At 54.3% G+C, this 23,332-nt stretch overlaps 1 protein-coding gene and 1 pseudogene across 3 annotated transcripts in view; both read right to left on the bottom strand.

The window, feature by feature from the left end:
* Positions 1–23,332, bottom strand: part of EFR3B (EFR3 homolog B) — a 68,529-nt gene that overhangs the window by 10,349 nt on the left and 34,848 nt on the right. For all 3 annotated transcript variants that reach the window (XM_040992926.1, XM_040992927.1, XM_040992928.1), the window contains 12 exons: positions 17,891–18,041; positions 8,467–8,588; positions 6,261–6,410; positions 5,483–5,617; positions 5,270–5,348; positions 4,678–4,813; positions 4,377–4,538; positions 3,824–3,935; positions 3,432–3,483; positions 1,556–1,728; positions 1,133–1,208; positions 702–863 (listed from right to left, as the gene is read on the bottom strand). In XM_040992926.1, coding sequence (XP_040848860.1) covers positions 702–863; positions 1,133–1,208; positions 1,556–1,728; positions 3,432–3,483; positions 3,824–3,935; positions 4,377–4,538; positions 4,678–4,813; positions 5,270–5,348; positions 5,483–5,617; positions 6,261–6,410; positions 8,467–8,588; positions 17,891–18,041 — 1,510 coding nt within the window. The remainder of the gene's footprint in view (positions 1–701; positions 864–1,132; positions 1,209–1,555; positions 1,729–3,431; positions 3,484–3,823; positions 3,936–4,376; positions 4,539–4,677; positions 4,814–5,269; positions 5,349–5,482; positions 5,618–6,260; positions 6,411–8,466; positions 8,589–17,890; positions 18,042–23,332) is intronic.
* Positions 9,222–9,305, bottom strand: LOC121165429 (annotated as a pseudogene).

Raw genomic sequence — 23,332 nt, 5'->3', positions numbered from 1 at the left:
CTGAGCGGCTCCATCACTGGCTTCTCAGGCTTGCGGAGCTAGCTCGGGCTCCCCTGGGCTGGCGGGGCTAGCTCGGGCTCCCCTGGGCTGGCGGGGCTAGCTCGGGCTCCCCTGGGCTGGCGGGGCTGGCTCGGGCTCCCGCTGGCTTGGACTCCCGCTGGCTCGGGCTCCTGCTGCCCCAGGCTTCCGGAGCCAGACTCGGGAATGCACCTTACCAGCTGAGCCCGGTGCCATGCATGCTCTCTGAGTCATATGGGGAGTGCTGAATGTGCAGGTCACCAGGCCGGGGCAACTCCAGGCAACCCGTAGTGGGGACAGCACTGCGAAGAAGCCCTGGAGGTGGTTCTGAACACAGCTAAGCCTGTTTTGGGGTTCCTCGGGGTTCATGGGCACTTTTTTTGGGGATCCTTGGAGGCGCCCTCAGACACTACAAAAGACTTAGAATCTTGTGGCTAAGGGATGTTGCTCACTGACCCACTTCCCATAGCTTGAGGATGAGTCGAAGCCATGAACTAAGCAAAGTTCCAGAAACCCACAGTCTGGGGTCTTCCTGGGGGAATGGCCAACCAAGAGTGCAGTGTTCCCAGGGACCCCAGACAAATGCACAGCAGTTGCAGCTTGGTCCTGCCAGCAGTGTTTGGCCACAACAGGCCTCCCCTGCACACCCCGCGCCCACTCCCCCAGGTCCCTGTGCAGCCCACCTGAACAGCCAACACCAGGCGGATGAGGTCTACCACCACCTCCTCGTTGGCCAGCTCGATGCTGATGAGCGCCAACAGCCCGTAGAGTGCCTCGTAGTGCTGCTGGACGTTGCTCTCCTCCTTGCAACTCAGGTAGATGTGTCGGTAGAGCTGCTGGGAGTGCTGGGGGCAGGGCCAGGCAGGAAGAACACAGACACGCACACAGAGGCGCTGCATGAAACCAAACCCAGCCTTGGAAGTCGAGCACAGGCAGTGGCCTTGGCAGGACCCACTGGGAGGGCATTCCTGCCCCCAGCCTCTTCCTGGTGAAGAGTCTTCAGTCACCCTGGCTAAGCAGCTGCCTGGGGTGGGGAAGGCAGGCACTGGGGGGCAGGCAGGAGGGCTGGGGGCCACGGGCCAGGTGCCCTGGATGTGAAGTTGGGTCTGCTTACCTTCTTCATGAACACTGTGTCCTGCCGTGAGCACTTGTCCACTTTCAGCTTCAGGACGGAGATGTCGCTGAGGGTGCTGGGATGGGGTGCGAAGGGGCCTCCTTAGCCTCAGAGCAAAGCCAGCTTGAGCCACAGGGTGTTGCTGGGCACTGCCCCCAGCATGGGTAGCTGGTATCAGAGTCTTCCAGTGCCCTTTAGGCCCCAGTTTCTGAGTCCAAACTCCACCTTTTTCTAAGTCCTCAAGTCCTTGTTTCTAAAAATCTCGATCCCCAGTATTCTCGTCCTACCCTTGTTCCTCCCAAGTCTCCAAGACAGGCCTCACTGCATGGCTGCACTGGGCTCCTGCTGGGGGCCAAGAAGACAAGGGCTGGCATGCTCAAACCCCGCCACACGCTGCCTACTAGGTGGGTAAGCCCAGTTCACCTGATGGTGGAGAACTTGTGTCGGTTGCCATGACGATCAATGAAACTGATGAGGATCTCCAGGACGAAGAGCCGGATCTCGGCATCCTCCATGAGGGCGGTGGAGAGGAGGCGGTCCAGGAAGTTGCTGGGCAGAGCTGACATCATGTTGCTGCACTGGAAGCCGGTGGACACCTGCGCAGGGTGGTGGGTTGGGGGGCAGACGTGGCCAGGTATGCTTGGGGCAGAAGGCCGAGGAGCAGCAGTCAGCAGAACTGGGGTCTGAGGGACCACTCCTCTTGGGGGCCTCTGACTTAAACTAGTGGGTGCCATGGAGTCACAGCCTAGGCAGGCTCTGGGTCCCTTACACAAGATATATGGGGCCAGAAGTGTCTCAGATTGTAGACTTTTTTCCAGACTCAGGAATATCTGCATATAAATAATGAGCTATCTTGTTGGATAAGACTCAAAAGTAAATAAGAGATTAACTTAGATTTTATAGATATCTCATACACAAAGCCAGGAGCAGCGGCATAGCTCCCCTGTTATGCTCGTATTACAAAGCCACACCGCGGAGGACTGGAAAGGCTCCTGAGGATCCAGTACACTCCAGGGGCACCCGCAGCGAAGGGCAGGGGCAGGTGTTGTGGTACTGTGGGGTAAGCCACCAAGTGCAATGCCAGCATCCTACACTGGAGTGCTGGTTCAACCACAGCGCACTCCACTTCTAGTCCAATCCCTGCTAATGCACCTGGGAGGGGAGAAGATGGCAAGTGCTTGGGTCCCTGCTAGTCCCATGGGAGACCTGGACAGAGTTCCAGGCTCCTGGTTTTGGCCTGGTTGGTGTGGGCAATTCCTGACACATTGCCTTTCAAATAAATACATCTTTTGAAAAAAGAAAAAAAAAATGCATGTCAATATTCCGTGCAGGATCATGTGAGTACCCCTAGAATGGTCATCTCAGTAGGTGACCAAGGAAATGGGGGGAAAATGCAACCAACAAGGGGCAGGATAATGAGGACCTGAGAGACAGACAGACGGGGACAGTTTGAGAGCCGGAGGGGCTTTCCAAAATACTGCGACAGGCAGTGTAAGCGCTGGAGGGGAAAGTTTGAGCAGAGTCTGGTGGTACAGGTGGGTGTGGCCAGGCCAGAGGCACCCAGGGGAACCGGGGAGGTGAAGGGGGCGGTCCTTCCAACTTGATCCAGAAGGTCTAAGCCCTGTGTGTGCTTAGCCCTGTGGGTGCCCAGCCCTATGGATGCCCCAGCTCTGTGAGTGCCCAGCCCTATGTGTGCTCAGCCAACAAGGCTGAACACACACAGGGCTGGGACGCCAACAGGGCTGGGCATCCAGAGCTGGCGAGGCACTGGTTTCTGTTCACTGGCTACTGATGGTCTTGTTATTGCAACACACGCATCTTGGGACAGACTCTGTGGGTTCTCACCCTGCGACCCTGTGGGTGTCCCTCCTAGGTTCTGTCCCCTCGGTCTCACTCTGGACACACATACCCTGCCATCTCCCAGCGGCCATTTCGGCCTTTCTCTTTGTAACCCTGCAGCTACTAGAGGAGTCTAGGCCCATTGTGCCCAAAGCCCTCCCCACGACCAGCTGGCTAACAGGTGCGGGTGTCCTAGGGAGTGCCCAGCCCTGTGGGTGCCCAGCCCTATGGATGCCCCAGCACTGTGGGTGCCCAGCACTGTGGATGCCTCACCAGCTCTGGATGCCCAGCCCTGTGGGTGCTCAGCCTTGGTCAGTGAGTGGAACACAGGATGGGACTCAGCAGCCTTCCCTACCCCACCCCGCCAATTCAGCCTTTTGACTAGGCATGTTTGTGCAGTACACAACTTGCACTACTGTAAGACTGTAAGCAGCACAGGGATGGGGTCGGAGACACTGACCTGCAGCAGGGACTTTAGCAGCATTATCTGCGTCAACCGGTTCCTGTTCTCCCTGTGGGTCACACACGCACTCAGCAGGAGGATGACATGGGCTGAGACCTCCACACTGGCCCGCGCCCGTCTCCCCTGGCTTCTCTTCCAAGAGGAAGCTGCCCCACACAGGGTCTTCCAGACCCAGGCAGATGACCGGGGAATGATGCTATGCAACCCACGGTGGGGTATACAGCCTGGGAAAGTGTGGAGCATCCCCCAGGGCCCCGCTAAAAGCTGCTGAAGTATCTGGGAGGGAAGAGAGTGGAGGGCTAAGTCCAGAAAGTCCACATAGGTAAAGGTGAGAGAAAAGAGGCCAGAGGGAAGGTGGTAAGGAAGCTGCTGGGAGGGGCCGGTCTTACCCGGTCCTCCCGGTCTCCATGGGGTGATGCAGGGAGGGCAGCGGGACCTTGCTCATGATGAACAGGATCACCTCCGAGCGCTGGTAGGTGGGTAGTGTGCTGGCGAAGGAGCCTGCAGAGAGGTCAAGGTGGGGGTTCCTGATCTGGGGGCCTCTGGGGGCTTGGCTGCCCAGCCAGAGAGATCTGGCTGGTGGTAGAGTTGGGAGTCTGCAGCCTAACTAAGGGCTGTGTCAGCCTCCGGGGCTGTCACTTGCTATTCACAAAGAGATGCTCAAAACTCCGGGCTCCTGGACTGGGGCAGCCTCCCTGCCCACTCATGCCCAGGCAGGGCCTGACCTAAGGCTTAGCCCCTCCCAGCTTCGCCCTATCTCTCATCCCTGCCCCATCAAAGTCCTGCCCCCAACCCAGGACCTACCAAGGTCAGTACCCAGGCTCTGCCCCAGACTAAGACCCCACCCTGCTCCACCCAGGCCATCTCCCAGCTCAGGGTCACCAAAGCCCAGCCCTCCCTACCAGGGCCCCGCCCCTTGGCCCCATGCCGCCCACACCTCACCTATGGTCTTGATGACTGCCTCTTGGAACATGCGTTCCTCGTGCTCCTTGATGATCTTGGTGCCCAGGCTAGCAGCCCCATCGTAGCTGCCAGTCAGCGCGTAGTCGATGCTGAGCCGCAGCTGCCTCAGCAACGTGTTGAACATCTCCAGCACCGTGGGTCCTGGCACGCCGTGGGGCCGTGGGAAGACACCCAGTCAGAGCCCCTGCAGTCCCGGCCAGCTTTCTCCTGCCACACCCCTTCCTTCTGCCTGGCATCCTGCTCGCAAGCGGAGCCCACCAGCGCAGGGACGCCCCCTTACCCACAGAGCCAGTGGCGGCAATGACGGCGGCCTCGGACAGGACCTCCACGATGCCGGCGCGCACGGTTGCCGCACTGCGGCTGTTGGCATCCAGGTGGCTCAGGAGCTGCTGGACAACCAGGTGGGAGTGCTGCGGCTGGGGGGAGAAGACAGCGAGCCCACGTGGCCTCCGAGCCCAGGTGCCCTTGGCCATGGACCCCAAGCCAGAGCGGGGCGCAAGGCCAGCCCCAGTTAAGACCTGGCTCTCCACACTTCCCTGCACCTGTTTGCTCCACCCAGTTTGGCCATCTAAAGGCACCCCTCTTTCACTGGGTCTGGGGTATGAGCAGAGGTCCAGGGGTATAGCAGGCTACTGGGACGCACAATGGCCTTGCAGTGGTCTGGGGGCTTGCATTTCGCCAAGCTGTGTGTTTAGCTTCTCCAGGCTTCTCTGCATTGCAGTGCATCCAACTAGGGGCTGCTAGGCCCAACTCCTCAGCCAGCCTGGACAACCCTGGTGTGGGTGACAGGGGCCTGGCATGCCGGGTGCTGACTGCAGCACCCAGTCCTGTGGGTAGGCCAGGGGCTGAGCTGGGCCTGGGGGTGGCCGTACCTGAATCGAGTACATGATGATTTTAAAGCAGCGCACAGCGAAAACCTTGGGTTCCCAGAGGGAGTGGTTGTCCAGGTGGCTGTGAGGGAGAGGATGTGGGCCAATGACGAAGCAACTTTCTGTTGGGTTCTCAGGGGTGTGAGGAGGTGGACCCCAGCTCCTGGGAGAGCCCCCTGAGACAGCTGGGGATGGGGCTGGGGGCAGGGCACTCACATGAGGACAGGCTTGATGGCGTTTTTGATGTTGCCGTAGGCAGCCCGGCCCAGGAGCTCCCGGAGGCACCTCTCGGCTAGCTCTGCCGGGTTCTCCTTTTCCTTCTCAGGTGCTTGCAGGGGTGAGGGAGACCGGCTGTGGTGGACAGAGGGCCATGGTCAAAGGCAGGGAGCCAAACTGAGAACCCCAGCACTGCTATTCCAGCATCAGCCACCAGAGGGCACGCTCACCTTCCTGCCACCCAGGCTGGACAGACATGGAGAGAATCCCAGGGTACAATGAACCAACTCCTGCAACCCATTCCACCCCAGGGAGAAGAGTGATACAGCAGGGGCAGGAGTGAGTCCCAGGAGTAGGGTTCCCCTTGTGTGTGTGCGCGTGCAGCCCCCCACCACGGGGGCTCTGGGGCTGGCCAGAGCTGTTGGTTGTAAGGGCCTGAAATAGCATCAGGAAGCCAGAGAGGAAGGAAGTTCGATGGGCAGCGGGGGGAGTAAGGGGAAAGTCCTTCCAAGCTGGAGCCTCGAAAGGAGGCTGACAACCTCCTCTGCCTGCTGCTTCCAGATACACAGCCTGACCTACTTGGTTCCCTGCAGGGAGCCCCCCACCCCAATGGCTGCTAATGGAGTGATAGGACCATGGCAGTGGCAGTGGGCAGGAGGTGGCACCCAGGCCCACTGCAGAAGGAACCACAGAAGAAACCTGGCAGCTAGGGGTTACCACCTGGCAGGGCAACACCCCAAGTTCCAGCTCCCCAAGCTCCACCCTGGCCCCCCCGTACCTCTCTGCCTCCTCCACGTGCTGCAGGTTGAAGAGCAGCGATGGGACAATCTTGTCCATGTGCTGTGGGTCCCAGATGTTGGCCTGCAGCTCGTCGTTCACCGTTTTCCTCACCACGCCCTGCAGGCCCTTGATGCCTGACATTCGGATTCTGCAGGGAGAATGGTCACATGGAGCAGCCCAGACTCTGGGGTGAGGAGATGGGCTGCGATCAGTGGGAAGGGATGTGTCCGCCCATCAAAAGGCAGACAGGGCAGCATGTGCTGCTGGCTTTCCATGCAACCTGCCTGCTGGGTGGTGAACAAGGGCCCCGGAGCCATGCCTTCTTAGCTCACACTCTGGCTCACTCCTGAACAGCTCTGGCCCTGCGGCCATTCCTCTTTAGGACTCAGCTGGTCTGTTCTAGCTTAGGACCCAGAAGTAAATGCTCCAGATGCCGCCCAGAACTCAGCAGGCAGAACCCAGGGCTCCAAGCAACTTAGGGAAGGCAGGTCTGCAGGAAAGGCACAGAACTACAAGCTGAGGGACATGAAGAGACAGCTCGGGGGTGCCCACCTGAGCCTCTGACCTCGGCTCAGGATTGCCCCATGGTGGGAACCCTTGGCACCGGCCACTTGTCAGCCTGGAGTTAGTTTCTTTTTTTCCTTTTGTTTGTTTCAAATCAATCCTTTTCCTGATTGCAGAACAGTATATCTTTACGGGCAGTGTGGAGGAGAGCAGGCATGCTCCTCCCAGCAGCACTCAGGTGCGACCTTCCTGGCATTGGGGTGTCCCTGCTCTCTTGGACAGGGGATGCTGTAGAATTCAGACCCCCAGCACATGCCCCTGGCATTGGCTTTTTAAAAAACTAACATTTGAGGGCCCGGTGGCGTGGCCTAGTGGCTAAAGTCCTCGCCTTGAACGCGCCGGGATCCTATATCGGCACCGGTTCTAATCCCAGCAGCTCCACTTCCCATCCAGCTCCCTGCTTGTGGCCTGGGAAAGCGGTTGAGGACGGCCCAAAGCCTTGGGACCCTGCACCCACGTGGGAGACCTGGAAGAAGCTCCAGGTTCCTGGCTTTGGATTAGCTCATCTCTGGCCATTGTAGTCACTTCGGGAGTGAATCAGCACACGGAAGATCTTCCTCTCTGTCTCTCCTCCTCTCTGTATATGTGACTTTGTAATGAAAATAAATAAATCTTAAAAAGAAAAAAAAACTAACACTTGGCTAAAAGCGTCTTCCTGTATCATGAGCTCTTCTTCAACACGTCGAACTGCTGCATGGTCTGCACCACCGGCCCCCCAGGGGTCACTGCAGCTGTCCCCAAACTCTGCTGTTATATTTATTTGCTACCATGGACGTGACCTGTATGAAGTTTATACCATGTTCCGGAGCCAGAGGGTGAGAAATCCAAGATTCTCAGTGTCACTGGATACCTCTGGCAGCTGTGGGCACATGCCAGCCATGGGACAAGTGCCGACCCAGTGTCCCTGTAGTGGCCAGCAGGTGGTCCTTTCCGGGTTCTGGTGTTCAACTTGGCTTACACTCACGCCTCAATAAGAGCCTTGCATCTCATGGCTACTTCAGTGCCTGGCTGAGCTGTTCTTGGGAAGGCTTGGGGGCCAGGTTCGCAATTACGCTTTCCGGGCTGCACCCCGCTGCACCTTGTCAGGAAGGTCACCATCCCTGCAGGATGGCAGGAGCTGCACGGTCCTGAGCCATGAGACGGTGAGCTGTGCAGGTCCCTGTATGTGTGTGTGTGTGTCACACAGGATGTATGAAAACCCTGGGGCAGGAGTGTCCCTGGCATGTGGGAGGCATGTGGTGTGGCTGGAGGGGAACTGAGTAAGAGGGTAGAGGAAGCGAAGGGAGGAAGCGGTGGGGATCGGCCAGTGTGCAGAACTTGAGCTCTCTGCTGGTGGGCGTGTCTGTGGGTGGAAAATGCAAGGACTGGATGGAAGAGAGTGTGTGTGTTTGTACGAATGTGCTCCTGCACCTCTGTGCTGTCACTGACTCCCCAGCCGGGCCTAAAGGGCCGTTCTCTGCCCTCAGAAACTGTGTGTTGGGCACCCTGAGCAGTCAACTGCACTCCTGTGAGCAGTCTGGGCTCTGTCCACCCCCGCTGTAAAGCCAGAGAGAGCAGAGAAGCTACCCGGGTGGGAGAAAGCCGAGACCACAGGCGGCTCTCACCCCCAGACACGCAGCCCCCGGCCCTCCCCTACTTACTTGGTCTTGATTTCCATGTCGTCATGGCTCGAGTGGCACATCTCGCTGAAGCGGGACACGAAGAAGTCGTAGCTCCTGTGGTAGGACGGGGTGTCTTCCTCGATGTTGGCGAACTTCACAAACTGCAGGGGAGGACAAGGATGCCAGGGCCGGCTGAGCATCCCCTGGGCCGTTGCCACGGCAACTGCAGGGCCCTCGCCTTCCAGGGTCTGTGTCCCTGAGCACTCTCGGAAGGCTCGGGTTCAGACCTTGCTTCCCCGTCCTGTCTACACCACGGCTTCCCTTGCCTCTGGGAGCAGATGCTGGAAGACAGGACTGAGCAGGGGGCACACTCTTCTACCCAGAGTCGCACATGCCCATCTGCTGTCAGGGCTAATACTGACACTGAGCACCAGCCATGGTCAAGGTGTAGGGCACTGTCCTTCTGGGGCCCAAGAACGAATGTGAAATTCCACTTAAAAATGTCAACTTTTCACATTGGCCACTTTGCTTCAGTTAAGTCTTTTACTATAAAAAGCAAATAGATTTTGTTATTTAGAGGACTCAGTGACACAGAGAAGAAAGACTCTTCAGTTCACTAGTTCATACCTTAGTGGCCAGCACCAGCTTGGTTGGGCCAGGCTAGAGCCACTGGGGGGCCATGGGGGTAGCGTGCTGGCAGGAGGTGGAGTGGGGACTCAAACCCCGGCCATGGCACAGGACGCAGATGTCCTGAGGGGCGTCTTCACGCAGCCCTGCCCTCTGTCCTCTCAGCTGTGTATCTGTGGTTCTTTTTCAATTAGCAATAATTGTGCCTCGGATAAACCTCATTGGCTACAATACTGCTACTGTGCAAGGCTTGCAGCTGTGGTTCTAAAGGAGGACTTCATGTCAACTCAATCCTGTATGGAGGCAAAAGTCATGAGCTAAATGGGAGGGTTGGATTACTAAAGAGGCCATCCTGATAGGTTAGTATTTTTGTGTAATGTTAGAATTTGAGTGCCCTAAATAAATCTAACAAGGTTAGATTTAGGGAAAGGTGCTTGGGTCAGCACTTAACTTGGCACTTGGGGTTTGCCCACATCCCACGGCACAGGGCCTAGCTCACATTTTGGTCTTGCTGTTTCCAATCCAGCTTCCTGATAACGCGGCCTCCTTGGGAGGCATCACAGGATGGCATTCCGCATAGAGCTCCAGGCTCCTGCCTTCAGCCTGGCCCAGCCCTGACTGCGTTGGGCATTTGGGGAGTGAACTAGCAGATGGACACTCTGCTTCTTTACCTCTCAAACAAACAAACAAAAATAAGATAAAAACATGAAATTTAAAATAAAATACAGGGGATGATACTGTGGCTTAGTAGGTTAAGCTTCTGCCTCTGGTGGCAATGTCCCATACAGGGGCTGGTTTGAGTCCTGGCTGCTCCACTTGGATCCAGCTCCCTGCTGGTGCTCCTTGGAGATCAGCAGAGGAGGGCCTGAAGTATTTGGGACCCTGCACCTATGTGGGAGACCCAGAGGAGGCTCCTGGCTCCTGGGTTTAAATCAGATCAGTTCTAGCCATTGTGGCCATTTGGAGGAATGAACTAGCGCATGGAAAAATGCTCTCTCTCAATCTATCCTTCAAATAAAAATGAGTAAATATTTTTAAAAAATAAAATCTATTTCTTCTTCTGCCTCGTGCAGTAGTTATTGTTACAAATATTTGCTTTCAAATGCCATGAAGATACATTCTTCCTAAAAATAGTTCATGTATTTTAATAGTCTTCAATGTGAACTGGCAATCTACATCCTAATCAACTATTGAAACCTTGTTAATAACTCCAGATAAAAACAGGCATCTTCTACAAATGCCATTTACTATGGTAGGACTTTGTTCTTGCCAGAAGAAATACACACTTATCTTCTGCTGAGGAAGGCTCGCAAAGCCCATGAGGTCTGTTCTTCACATCCTAACGCACGGCTAAGAGTCAGTATGCTCAGCGTTCTTGCTTGCATTGTTATTTATTTATTTTTATTGCAAAGTCAGATATACAGAGAGGAAGATCTTCTGTCCGATGATTTTCTCTCCAAGTGACCACAATAGCTGGTGCTATGCCAATCCGAAGCCAGGAGCCAGGAACTTTCTCCAGGTCTCCCACGTGGATGCAGGGTCCCAAGGCTTTGGGCCATCTCTGACTGCTCTCCCAGGCCACAAGCAGGAAGCTGGATGGGAAGTAGAGCTGCTGGGATTAGAACCGCTGCCTATATGAAATCCCAACACATTCAAGATGAGGACTTCAGCCACTAGGCCACTGTGCCGGGCCCTTGCTTGCACTGTCGATGTGGTGTGCTGAAGAGGCTCTGTGGGAAACCACAGGGCCTCAAGCTGCCTGAGTCCACGCAGGGTCAGGAGTTGCAGGGACAAGGCTGCAGAGGGCCGCAAGGCCTTCCCCAGGCTCGGGTGTCCACTGCAGTGGGAGCCAGGCTTGGCTGGAGCTCAGTTTAGGGGCACCGCTGCTCTTCACACAGAAGCAGACACAGGCCGTCCCCCAGCCACACTCCTGGCTGCTGCATCACGGTGCCTTGGTCCCATCCCAGGGGACACATGTAGCAACCGCAGGCTCCAACTGCAGGCCGAGCTCTCAGCCCCCACCCAGTGTGTGTGTGTGTGTGTGTGTGTGTGTGTGTGTGTGTGTGTGTGTACCTGAGTACACACATTTCAGAAAAATTAATCCTGCAACATGAAGAGGGCAGCAATGCAAAGGGCAGAACGGTGAGACACAGCCCCTGGCGACCCGTGAGTACACGGGGTCAGGTGCACAGAGAGAATGACAGATTCTGGGTTCGGGAGCTGGTGGACTGAGAGCTGTGAACAAGGTCGGGTTCTATTCTGAGCAGTTCGGATCCAGCATCTCTGCTGTTCCCTACGGCAACTCCAAGAGTTGGTTCTCCTCCTTTGCACACCAAGAGGCCGAGATCCACCCAGCACGCAGTCTCCACCTGAGGCTTCTCCAGTGGGTGTGTCCCCCAGTCCCCGGTGCACTTCGAGGGTGGGAGCTCTGTTGCTGCCTCTCAATAAACAAATAAATAATCATTTTTCTTACAAAAGTAGATGTCCACCCTGATGCCAAAAAAAAAAAAAAAAGAGTGAAATTTATGCACTCCACAGGTCTTCAAGAATCGTGGAAAATGTGTATCATGGAAATCCAGCGCATGGATCAAAATCTCTTTCACTTTCCCCAGGCACAGTGTGCAGCACCCAACAGGTGAGGCAGCGCCCCTCCCCCCAATTTCTCGCTTGGCCTCTGGTCCTTGGGGTGTCTGGGAACAAGATGGGGAGCTTCTGTGTCTGTTCCCCTGTCTGTAGGGTGGAGATACTAGGGCCAACATGTGTGGTCTCCAGGATCCAGCGAGCACATGTGCGTGGCACCTGCCAGTGGTTGGTTCTAGCCAGTGAGGTGATCTGGGGCAAGTTGCTTCAGTTCCCTGGGTCTCAGGGACACTGTCCCCCCCCCATGTGGGGGACAATGTGAGCCCCTGTCTTATAGGCTTAGGGTGACCAGGATTCTTTGAACCCTGCCTGTCACAGTTCAGAGATGCCCCCTCCAGCCCCACCGTCCATGGGGCACTTCTGACTTCCGGCCAACACTCAGGAGTTTCCATTGAGCCCACCTACCTGGGTGACTGGTCACTTTTTTTTTTCCCCAAATGTATAAGACTGCAGGAACTTTTTGACTAATTCAGCCCTATCATTGCTAATTTATCCCTTATAAATGACCTTTATTAGAATGATTGCTTCCTTTTGTAGGAGAGTGTGAAAGAATAGGTAGGTTTATTTTTTTTTAAGATACAGCAATGATGAGGAAGGTCTCCATAGCAACAAATGGATCTTGCACAACACGTGATGTTTCAAAGGCCATGGGCACTGCTAGGGCCACCTTTTAAGATCAAAGCTCCAGCTCTTCACACACAACAAAGGGAGCCACGCTGGCTAACTCCTTTCTCGGGGGCAGACAGGCTGAGACACCATGATGTGAAAACAGAGGGTTACCAAGGGACCCAAGGCCATAAGGAGAAGGCAAGCCCCAAATATTGACACTGCCCCAGCAGCCGGCCCTGCTCTAGGAAGGAAAGCTGCTGATTCCTGCACAGAAGTTCACCTCCCCTTCTCCTCCACAACGGTGTCCTGAAGCGAGCTGCCTGCCAGCAACCACAGAAGCCCAAGTGGAAAACACAGGGCGCACGCAGAAAACCCCAACTCTCACAGCCGAGGACAGTGGGCCTTTCTGTTACATGAGCAACTTTCTCGGTGCCACAAAGACAGATACTAGGTGGAAAGCACATCGTGCAAACCACTTGGTTCTTTCACACTGTTCTTGTTTATAGCCACTTCTCAGAGTGGTTTTCGTTACTGCCACCGGCACCACCTCCCCATAACTTGATCAGGAACCAACCCCCTGACGCCCTGCCCCAGGGTATTAGCGCCTGCAGCATCCACAAGTGGAGCCCCTGGACCGAGTGCCTTGCAGGTCTCGCAGCTCAGACGGCACCTGACCTCACGCTGGCCTCCAACAGTGCTGACTACTGGAGCTGGACTTGTCAGGGAGGCGCGGGGTGGGGGCAGAGGGCAAGGGATCGGGCACCACAGACCTTTCGGGATATGGACACTTCAGGAGAATCACAGGGAAGCTGTTAGTGTCCTCTGACTGGGCAATGAAGGATCACAATTTGCTGGCTTCCAGCGACACCGATTTACTCTCTCACAGTTCTGGGGCCTGGAGATCTGATTCATCTCTGTAGGGCTGTATTGCCCCTGCGGACCCAGGAAGAGTGGCCCTTGCCTCTTGCCTCCCTTCTTCCCCCTCTGCTCCTTGGTGCCCTCTTTCTCTATGGCCAAGACCCTATGGCACAGCAGCTTCCAATTCCCCTCCTTGCCCTCTGCTTCTGTCCTCGCCTCTGCCTGACCCTGATTCTGGGAAGCCATCAGGATAATGCAGGATAATCTGCATGCCTTAAGATCCTTAACTCACCACTCTCACTGGGCAAAGTCCCTTTTGCCATGGAAGGCAGCAGAAGGCCCCAGAGAGCATGTGCATGCGTATTCTGGTGGGGAGGAGCTGCAGAATCCAAGAAGGATGAGCCAAAGGGAGGGTGGAATGACGTGGGGGACGGAGAAGGACTGAGGAGGGGGGCATCAACAGACCAAAGCAGCAGGTCCCTGACAGGCCATTGGCCCAATTCCCACAGGTTTCTGACTACAAAGACAAAAGCCTGGCTTTACCATGGAGAGGGCCATAGGCCATGCCCCTAGCCAAGGTCATGATCTGCACCCAGGTACCCTGCACCCTGGACAGCTGTGCCTCCTATTGGTGCGACAGCTGGCACCTCCCAAGAAGTTGTATGGCTGGAGGTGGCTGCCTGCAGCCAGTTGCATCTTCAGATCTTATTTCACTTGGCAGGGAATACAGCAGAAATGAGAGCAAGGTCAATGGCACACTAGGCGATCCTTAGACAAACCCAGAGTGCAGCACCTACAAGGCAACTGACCCAGACTTTCCAAACAAAGTCAAGGACATGAGGGTGGGGGGCGGGGAGAGCAAAGAGGTTGGAGAGTGAGGTCAGAGACAGGGAGGCAGGGCGGGGACTCTTAGGTTTGGATTTATTTAAACTGAGGGAGTGACTATTAATTTTGTCAGGTGACTTACATTCTGTGGTTTTGTGGGAGAATGTAACCTTTTCCTTGTTTTCCGTATCCCATTTATTTCTACACTGAAAGAGACCTGAACTAGTGTTTCGAGGCAGTAAAGAGCTGGAGAGGTTGGGGAAGAGCGAGAAGGTGGATGTGGGAGGTTCCTAGGAGGCTGGGAGCCCTGCTTCCCCCCTCTCCGAGACCTCTGTTTCCTCCAGATCTGGAGAGGGGGTGGGGAGATGAACAAGGGAACTTTGCCAGGGTCCCAGTGAAACTGCTCGGCTTGCACCTGTGTTTGTGCCACTGGCAGGCCATGTGGTTCTTGCAGGTGTAGGCATTCAGGTCAGGAAGGCATAGGTGGCCATGAAGGACCCTGCAAGGGAGGCAGGGGACCAAGCAGGTGGTCCAGCTGTGTCCAGGAGAGTGGCAGCAGGCGGCAGCTGCTCCTCGGAGGGAGGTGAGGCCCGGTGGAGTGTGGGGTGGAGTGAGGAGTGATGGGATGAGCGGGAGGGACGGAGTCTGGTATGGTTTTCCTGTTTCAGAAGAAGCAGAGCCCTCTTCAGGGTCCCGATCCCTCCCATGGGACATGCTGCATGGAGCTGTCCTGCTCTGCTCCAGCCTCAGGTGGGGCTTGATTCAATGCCAAGGCCTCATGCCAGGTACTCTGGGTCTCTCAGAGCTGAAAATATGCTGCTTTGTAAGAATGAAGGCAAAATTCACCAGGATTCAGCAGCAACAGGATGGCATGGCCTGTGACCTGCTGGGCCATTGGGAAGTGTGCGTATGGGAGCATTTTGTTTCGGGTCTACACCTGGGAGGAGTCCCTGATTCAGACGCTTGCCAAGCCTGTAAGGGCTGCTCTGTTTTGCATTTCCCCCATGACATACACAGGTTCCTGCTTCTGCATGCTCGTGCCAGCCCCCTGTGGATGAGTGTGTATGCACGTGTGTGCCAGCCATGCCCCTGGCGTTTCCTTGATAATCAGTGATGTCAACATCTTTTCATGTGCGTGCTGGTCGTCTGTGTCTCTTCTTTGTGTATTCCCCGGATTCCAGTGGGGCTGCCTTTTTGCTGCTGAATTGTAAGAATTCTTTATATATGCTGGCGACTGAACCCTTAACGGACACAGTAAATAATTCTCCCCATCATGTGAACTTTCTACGTCTTTGGTAGTGTCCTTCAATGTATAAAAAAGTTTTTAGATTTTCTGAAGTCTAATTTATCTGCTTCTTGTGTTTGGTTTCCTTGCTTTTGATGTCACAATTATGTATCTATTACCGAACCCAAGCTCATGAAGATTTAGCCCTACAGCTTCTCCTGACAGCTTTATATTATCTCCTACACTTGTTTTTTTTTCAATCTGTTTTGATTCATTTTTTGCGTATGGTGTGAAGCAGGAGTGAAAGTACATACTTGAAGTCCATGAATCCTCATAATATTTTATTATCTGTATGTACTAGGCTAGTCATTTGCATCATTGATACAGTGCGATCTTGACGTTGCTCCTGGTTTATCATCAGCGAGTGCCCCTTTAGAGGGTAGGAGATGTGGTCAATTACACCGTCCCCAGGACACACACTCAGACCCCTCCAGCATCAAAGGAACGGCACAGAAGCCAGTCCCAACAGTGAGCTTGGCCGGCCCAGGCTCCCCACACCCTTCCTAGCAGCTTTTCCAGCTCTTCTCCATCACTCGAAGCCCAAGCCTCCTGAAGGGCTCGAAAACATCACTTACATTTAATGACAATTTCCCACCTGGTCTGTGCACAAATGGTGTAGGCAGATGTAGGTTTTGTGACCAGACTTGGCACCAGTACAGCTTCAGAGAGCTTTGCTGCACGGTAGGGGAGGATCTACTGTAAAAGGGGAAGCATGGGAGGAAGTCTGCCGAATTCCAGGCTGTAGAGGGTCAGAATCATGGCCAGCACCACATGGGTGCCCAGAACACAGGCTCCAGATCTTTCTTTCTTCCTCTCCTTCCCTCTTTCTTTTAACTGAAATTGAAAGTTATGAGGATCCATACACACAGCTATGAGGAACTGGCTGTTGAGGACAGCAGGAATGAAGGGCCAGGGGCCCCTTGTCTCCCACTCCCTCTGCCTCAGGACCCCAGTAACATCTGACCATCCCAGACCAGCCCTAGATCGCACCAAGCATTGACAATGTGATCTTGCATGTGAAGTTTCTAGAAGGTCCTGGTGGCTTCCAGGGCAGGAAAGAGCATGGGGGCAAGCAGGGCTGCCTCCCAGGCTGCATCCAGACTGTTGCCATAGTTCCCAACACCAGCTCAGCCTTATCTTCTGTGTCTGCCAAACAGCAGCCACTCACCGACTCACCCTCAGGTCCACACAGACACTCGCTGTGCTGGACACTGAGGGCCCAGCCAGCAGCAAACCAAACACCCACCCCAGGCTAGGGCCTGCCAAAGGAAAGCTGGGACTGGCAGTGGCCTATGCCCAGTGACCATGCCAGGCTCCTTTCAGCCGTTCTCTCCCTAGGCTGCAGGCACCATGAACAGCAAAACTAAAACAGTGGTGGAAGCTGTTGCCAGGGCAACCTGACCATGAACTTTACCCCCAGCTACTGTCTGTATAATTTGTCTGAGGCAGCTGGTACAGACAAGGCAGAAGAGTGCAACTCTTGGTCCCACACAGGGAAAGTTGGAAGGCTTTTCTTTTCTGGTCCAGCCAACCTACGGAGCTCAGGAATGCGGACCTGGGAGCTGGCTGGAGCAACAGAGATTCAGAGAAAGTCAGGCTTGGGGTGCCAGGGGCAACCTGGGAATTTTTCTTATCTTGTGGTATCAGCAGGCCTGAACAACAGGTGCATCTAAGCTGTTGGAAGACCCAGGGCTTCAAACAAGCTCTGAAAGAGGGGCGAAGAGGAGGGCAGGAGGGAACGGGTAAGATATGAATGGCAGTAGAGACGACACCTGAGCTTGTGTGGCCACACATGGGGTGCAAGCATTTTTGCATGCGGCGGCTGATACCTCATATCACAAAACCCCGGCCTCTCCTGCCAGCAGCTGCCCCTACTGAGACCAGCATTAGAGCTCTGTGCTTAGAGACCAAGTTCAATGAGCACATGGCATCCACGCAGGCTGGGGCCTGTGTCTCCAGAGACCCCCTGCCCAAGATGGCACAGTGAGCTAGGACTGCATTGAGCCCTGCCTCCCACCTGTCCACAGTCTTCTCGCTTCTCTGGGCTTTGTCTGGGCACCTAGATTTGTTCCATCTTTGAAAAAGGCATGACCTGGCTCAGCTTGCAAGGAAGCCTCATGGGGCACTGAGCTCTGAGCTCCCTGGACAGCCCCAGTCTCAGACAAACACCTCTATTTCCTTCTTATTTTTATACATCTTGGGGGCTCCCACTTGCAATTCCTTAAGGGAAAAGCCTATTACTGAACAACACAAGTTAAGGATCAGCAGTCTGGAAATATCTTAGTATTGACAAGACTGTGTAGACACCACAACTACTAAGCCGCATGCTTGGAAGCCCTGACTTTGGCTGTATGTGTACATAAAGCATAAGAAATAAATGATATTTAATTAAAAATAAACACCCTTTTGGTCACACACAAGGAGACACGCAGTATGCTGTGTGTAGGCCCAGAAATGGAAGTGAAACAGGGCATGATGATGGTGTTTCCTCCACCCCCCGCACCCCCAACCCCCTTCTCCAGGCCCCCAGATGCCAGCAGGAGAGCTAGGCCCCTGGCCACTCCTTACCCAGCTGGCCCTGGGCAGATGTATACCCAGTTGGCCCTGGCCGCTCCTTACCGAGTTGGTGCCGAGGATCTGCAAGTTGGGCTTCTCTGACTCCAGCAGCTTGGCCACCATCTTAAGGAAGCTCTCCACGAAGAGGTTGATGCTCTGGCAGTGACAGGCCATGAGCAGTTGGTCCAGGGCCTCCATGGCGATGCACACATACCTGGGGAGCACAGTTTATACTGTCATCAACTTCACACTCCTCCTGCCCCACCCCACACACCTGGATGGAGGCAGGTGTCAGTGCAGTGACCTGGACAGCATCCAGGGGCTGAGGCTCCTCCAGCAGCTGCCAGTGTCTCTGGCCCAGGATGGACTAGAGCTTGCTCAGCTCTTGGTTTCACAGATTATAAACAGGAGCACTGGGGTTCCAATCCTAGCTCCAAATTCTGATTCCTGCTTCCTGCTAATGTACACCCTGGGAGGCAACAGCAGAGACGGCTCAAGTAGGTGGGTCATGCCTCCAGTGGAAGACTTGGACTGAGCTCCTGGTTCCTGGCACCAGCCCTAGCCCAGTTCAGCCCTAGCCTTTGCAGGCATTTGAAGCGTGAACTGACAGGTGGGAGATTCTCTCTTTTCTTCTCTCACTCTCTGAAATAAATACATAAAAATTTAAAGAGGAGCACAGATGTGCCATAAGCATTCCTGCGTAAACACAGCTGGAAGGATTGACACCCAGCAGAGCAGATTCTGAAGCCTGGGGAGACAGGAGGTGGCCTCCAGAGGATGTGCAGAGGATAGGCCCCATCCCCAACAGCGAGAGGAGCAGGAGTGAGGAATGGCTGCCCTTCAGCTTAAGGAGCGGGAGGCTGGTGTACACGACACAGAGATCTCTTTCAAAGGGAACAGCAAATGCCCCCAGTCATGCCCAGTGGCTCGTGAGGCTGCCACAGAAGGGGAGAAGGACGGTGCAAGCACGGAGGACATCAAGAACTTTACGAAGGCTCTGAGAGGAGTCCAAGGAAAACTCCAGAATGTACAGAATGAAGCGCTATGTATGCACAGTGGCTGGTGGCATCACCACATCTGGGTGATGTGTGTTCTACTGCGGGGAGGAGAGACAGTACAGAGAATAAAGATGCCCTTAAGAAGAGGGCCAGGTATATATGATGAGAGATATCACCCACCTACAAGGCATTTGCATTACACACACACACACACAACACAACACACACACGTAGCCATACCAAGAAAGCCACTTGCTGTTTGAGTGTCTCATGTACATATCACATTGGTCAGCCATCATTTTTTTTTTAAGATTTATTTATTTTTATTGCAAAGTCGGATATACAGAGAGGAGGAGAGACAGAGAGAGGAAGATCTTCTGTCCGATGATTCATTCCCCAAGTGACCGCAACGGCTGGTGTAGGAGGACATTGTGTCCCTGGAAGGCCAGCAGCACAGGATTGCAGTTCATTGGGCAGTATTTGCATGAAAACAACCAAATGGCTACCTTTTGTATACCTGTTGGGAGATAGTTCCTACGGGTCGAGTAAACAGCATGTAAATGAGAACACCTAGCGCGATATACAAGACAAAAGGAATTCCAATCTAGAGTGTGAAAACAGTTGATGGTTTTGTTTATGAGCTCGATACTTCCTCCCCTACCCCATACGGACTTTCAGAGTATAAAGTCTGATGCCCCTAATAAACTTTGGCTTTTGACCATCAGTCAGAGTCCACGCGTGTTATTATCGGCTCCGTGCACCAAGTCCATCGCTGCAGGACAGCGACAGGCTGGTGCTGCGCCGATCCAAAGCCAGGAACCAGGAACTTCTTTCAGGTCTCCCACGTGGGTGCAGGACCCAAAGCTTTGGGCCGTCCTCGACTGCTTTCCCAGGCCACAAGCAGGGAGCTGGATGAGAAGTGGAGCTGCTGGGATTAGAACCGGTGTCCATATGAGTGAAGATCTTCCTCTCTGTCTTTCCTCTTCTCTGTATATCTGACTTTGCAATAAAAACAAATAAATCTTAAAAAAATTTAAATAAAACATGACTACATTGTATTATTAAAGAAGTGCCCTCGAACACATTGATGAACGGAGGACTGTGCCTCTTAGCTCCTTGGTGGCCGGACACCTGGGCTTCCACTGCTCCCTGGCCTAGGGGCAGCCACACCCAGCTACCTGTGGTCTTGTCCTTTAAGGACCATCACAACCATCTGGAAAGCCTGCTGTACCTTGCAGGCCTGCCTTCGTGTGTGTCAGCCCCTGTGGTGTGGTGGGGCCTGGCAGTTTCTTCATAGAGACACCCTTGGGTGGCCACACAGGGTGGCAAGGAAGCAAGGCCAGGCGCCAGGCAGAGCACATTGCCAGCATTGCTCACTGACCTCAGTGGGTTGAAACGAGGTAAAGGAAGCGGTGGGTGGAGTTAGGCAAGAGAAGAAGGTCTCCCAAAGCCCAGAGCTCAGTGACTGCCCTTCCTTCCTTTTCCTGTTTAAAAAAAATTGGCTACTGACCCAGGGTGGAAATTTTGGTGGAAAGTGACAATTAAAGTAGAAGGACAGAAGTGCAGAACCATATTCCCTGAATGCTGTCCTTCACGCCCCAGCTCTGGTTCCAACACTAAGGTTGGAATGACTGTGACTGTGAACTTCAAATTTTCCAAGACCCTGAGAACCCTGGATGTGAACAGGACCTGGGAACCTCTCGTCCAGTACTCTCCACGTCTGTTCTGCTTCATCTCTGCCTCCTCAGGTCAGCCGTGCTTGGCCTGTGCTCTCAGAAGAAAGACCACTTGGGGTTCTCAGGGTGATGGCTCAACAGAGATGAGCTCAGGGGACTCCTCCCTGCAGACCTGATCTGGAGCCAAGATCCTGGAAGGGGTGAGACCTGCCTAAGAGGCCCCTGGCGGAGGCACAAGCAGGGGACAGACCCCAGGGGCAGGTGACAGGCAAGGGTCTCCAATGCACTAGGAAGGCAACCCTGGAGAGGAGGGTCAGACTGAAGGCCATCTGTGATGCAGTGACAGAGGCTGGGAGAAGACACCTGGCCAGTTACAGCGGGGAGAAGTGGGGTCAGAGACCAAGGTGGAAGGCAAGTGACAGCAATGAGGAAGATGCACAGGGGACTCAGCCCACAGGCAGAAAGTACTTTGCCTTGAGTCCAAGGCAGGTGTCAGCTTCTGCTACAACTTCTTGTGCTCTGTTGGCAATGGCCCAGGGAGGAGCTGGGCCCTGGCAGGGATGGAAATGGGGTAGGAAGAAGGGAAGCCAGGCTGAACTGGAGGGGCTAGGCAGGTTCAGAGTCAGGGATTGGGATCACTGGGCAGGATGTGGCCTGTGTGAAGCCAGCCCTTGCCCAGGAACCACTTGAAGGGCAAGACCAAGAGTCTCCTGTTCTGGGTAGTCTGGATTGTTATTTGGCCATCCTGCTCCTTCCTGCACAGAGCTTTGTGGGTTTTTGGAGCTCAGAAGTGGGTGTGGGGATTAGGGGAGGAAAGATAGGGTGTTTCATACCCTAACACCACAGAAGGAGCCTGCGGAATCCATGTCTAGAAGCTCAGGGGCCGCAGGAAGCAGGGGTCTAACCCTTTGCTTTGGGCACCTCTGCCCTTGGGGGCTCCATGCTGGGCCAGGAGAGTGCCTCAGGCCTGGGGTTCCTGACAGGGTCTAACACAGCACTCTGTAGCTGTCAGCAGGCAGGGGCTCATTGCACTCCAACCCTGCACTCCCACTTGTGCCCCCTGTTTCCTGTTTCTAGGGGTGTCCTAGTAGCTGGGCTGAACTGGAAAGGGCATGCACAGAGGAAAAAACAAGGAGTGTTGTCCAGGGCCTGTCCTTGCCATCTCATACTCACAAACAGCACCTTAGCGCCCACCTCTCTGTGCCCACAGCTGGCTGACGCCACAGCCACAGGACACCTACGGACCAGAGCCCGCCTCCGACTGGGATGGGTGATGAGGCCAGCAGGTGTGGGCTGAAGAGGGTGGTTGTGTTGTTGGGTTTGTATCCCAGACACATATCCATGTGGTCGAGTGACACAGGTGCCGTGCTTGTGGTTTGAGCACACAGACTTTTCCAAAGCTGCCATCAGTGATGAGGCAAATGGCGATCGTGGATGTGGTATTGGGTGGGGGAAGGACAGAGAAGGCAAGGGCAATAGAAAAGAGGTGCGACCTAACAGGTTTTTCTTCTCCAGTGTTTAGGATCAAAGCCTTTCACAGGCCTCAGGTTTTAAATTTCCAGACGCTGCCATGGCTATTTGTAACGAAAGGACACAACGCTGGCTTGCAGTTCTTGAGGTGGTAGAAAGATTCCAAGTGGCTCTGCTGGCTGGAAGACATTTTTCCTGAATTGTTTATTTAAAAAGCACCATCTCTGTGTAGAAGGTAGGCATAAGGCGTTTAAATGTTTAATGCTGCAGTTGGCTCCTTAGTTCTAGGTTCAGTCTAGGACAAAGTAATTTTCTACTTATTTGAGCATACTTCATGTCAAGGCCCCTTATGCAACCAGCGTGTCCATTGTTCCTGCCCTTTTTAGTGAGGAGGTATCCACATTTTGATTAAATAAGATGATGACAGAAATGTGCTGGTTTGGGTCCAGACCAGCTTTCTGGGCCTCTGTACCATGCCACCACTATGCCAGCACCATGCAAAGTTTCTCACCCCAGTCAGGGTCCACACCATCTTCTTCATCAGGAGCAAGGTGTCTTGGAGGGGGTCAAGGGATCTTCTAAGGTGGGGGAGTGGGTGAGGCAAGAGAATTCTTCAGAGGCAAGAGACCCAGAGAAACAGAGTGCGTGCACAAATGAGCCAGTTTGTCCAGGTGGGTTTCCAGCAGACATGGTGGGCTTGGCTGAGGTTGTGACAGGTTGTGGAACATTCCAGAAGTCAAGCAGAGGTGCTTGGTATAGTGTGTATATTAGCTGTATGCCTCTTCCCCAAAAGCCCACAGGTTGGGAGATGGGTGCCCAAAGTCTTATGTTAATGTTTAGTGGACTAATGTTAATGATCAATGCATTAAAAGTGAGGACTCAGTTCAGCCAGGATGTCTGAAGGTGGAGTCTTGGGAGATTAGATTGGATTACATGCGGGGGTGGAGCCCCATGATCAAGGCTCAATGGCCGGGGATGAGCGTGCTTTCCAGCTGGCCACAGCATCCTCCCCTCACTCATTCCATTGGCCACAGCTCTCACTGGACACTAGACCCACACAACTGTCCAGGCTTGGACTCTGAGTCTCCAAAACCAACCTCCTTCCTTTGTCAGCAGCTTCCCTCCGGAGTTTCCTTGTGGTCACGAGAAGCTGATAATCATGTCTACCACTGTCAATCACAGCCAATGCCAGAGAGCAGGGAGGCCAGCTCGAGGCTGCAGCCAACACATGTGCTGGAGGGGAGGGTGGTGGACAGGTCCTGAGCCAGGAGAAGCAGCACACACAGAACGGCATGGAAACAGACTCGCAAAGAGGAAACCAACAGGAGTTAGGGGCAGCTTCCTGAGTTTACCACACCCTT

This window comes from Ochotona curzoniae, unplaced genomic scaffold, assembly GCF_017591425.1.
Source record: "Ochotona curzoniae isolate NIBS_2020 unplaced genomic scaffold, NIBS_Ocur_1.0 contig_883, whole genome shotgun sequence".
In the NCBI taxonomy this organism is placed as follows: domain Eukaryota; kingdom Metazoa; phylum Chordata; class Mammalia; order Lagomorpha; family Ochotonidae; genus Ochotona; species Ochotona curzoniae.
The sequence above is the reverse complement of the archived record's forward strand: the minus strand, read 5'-3'. Positions and strand labels throughout refer to the sequence as shown.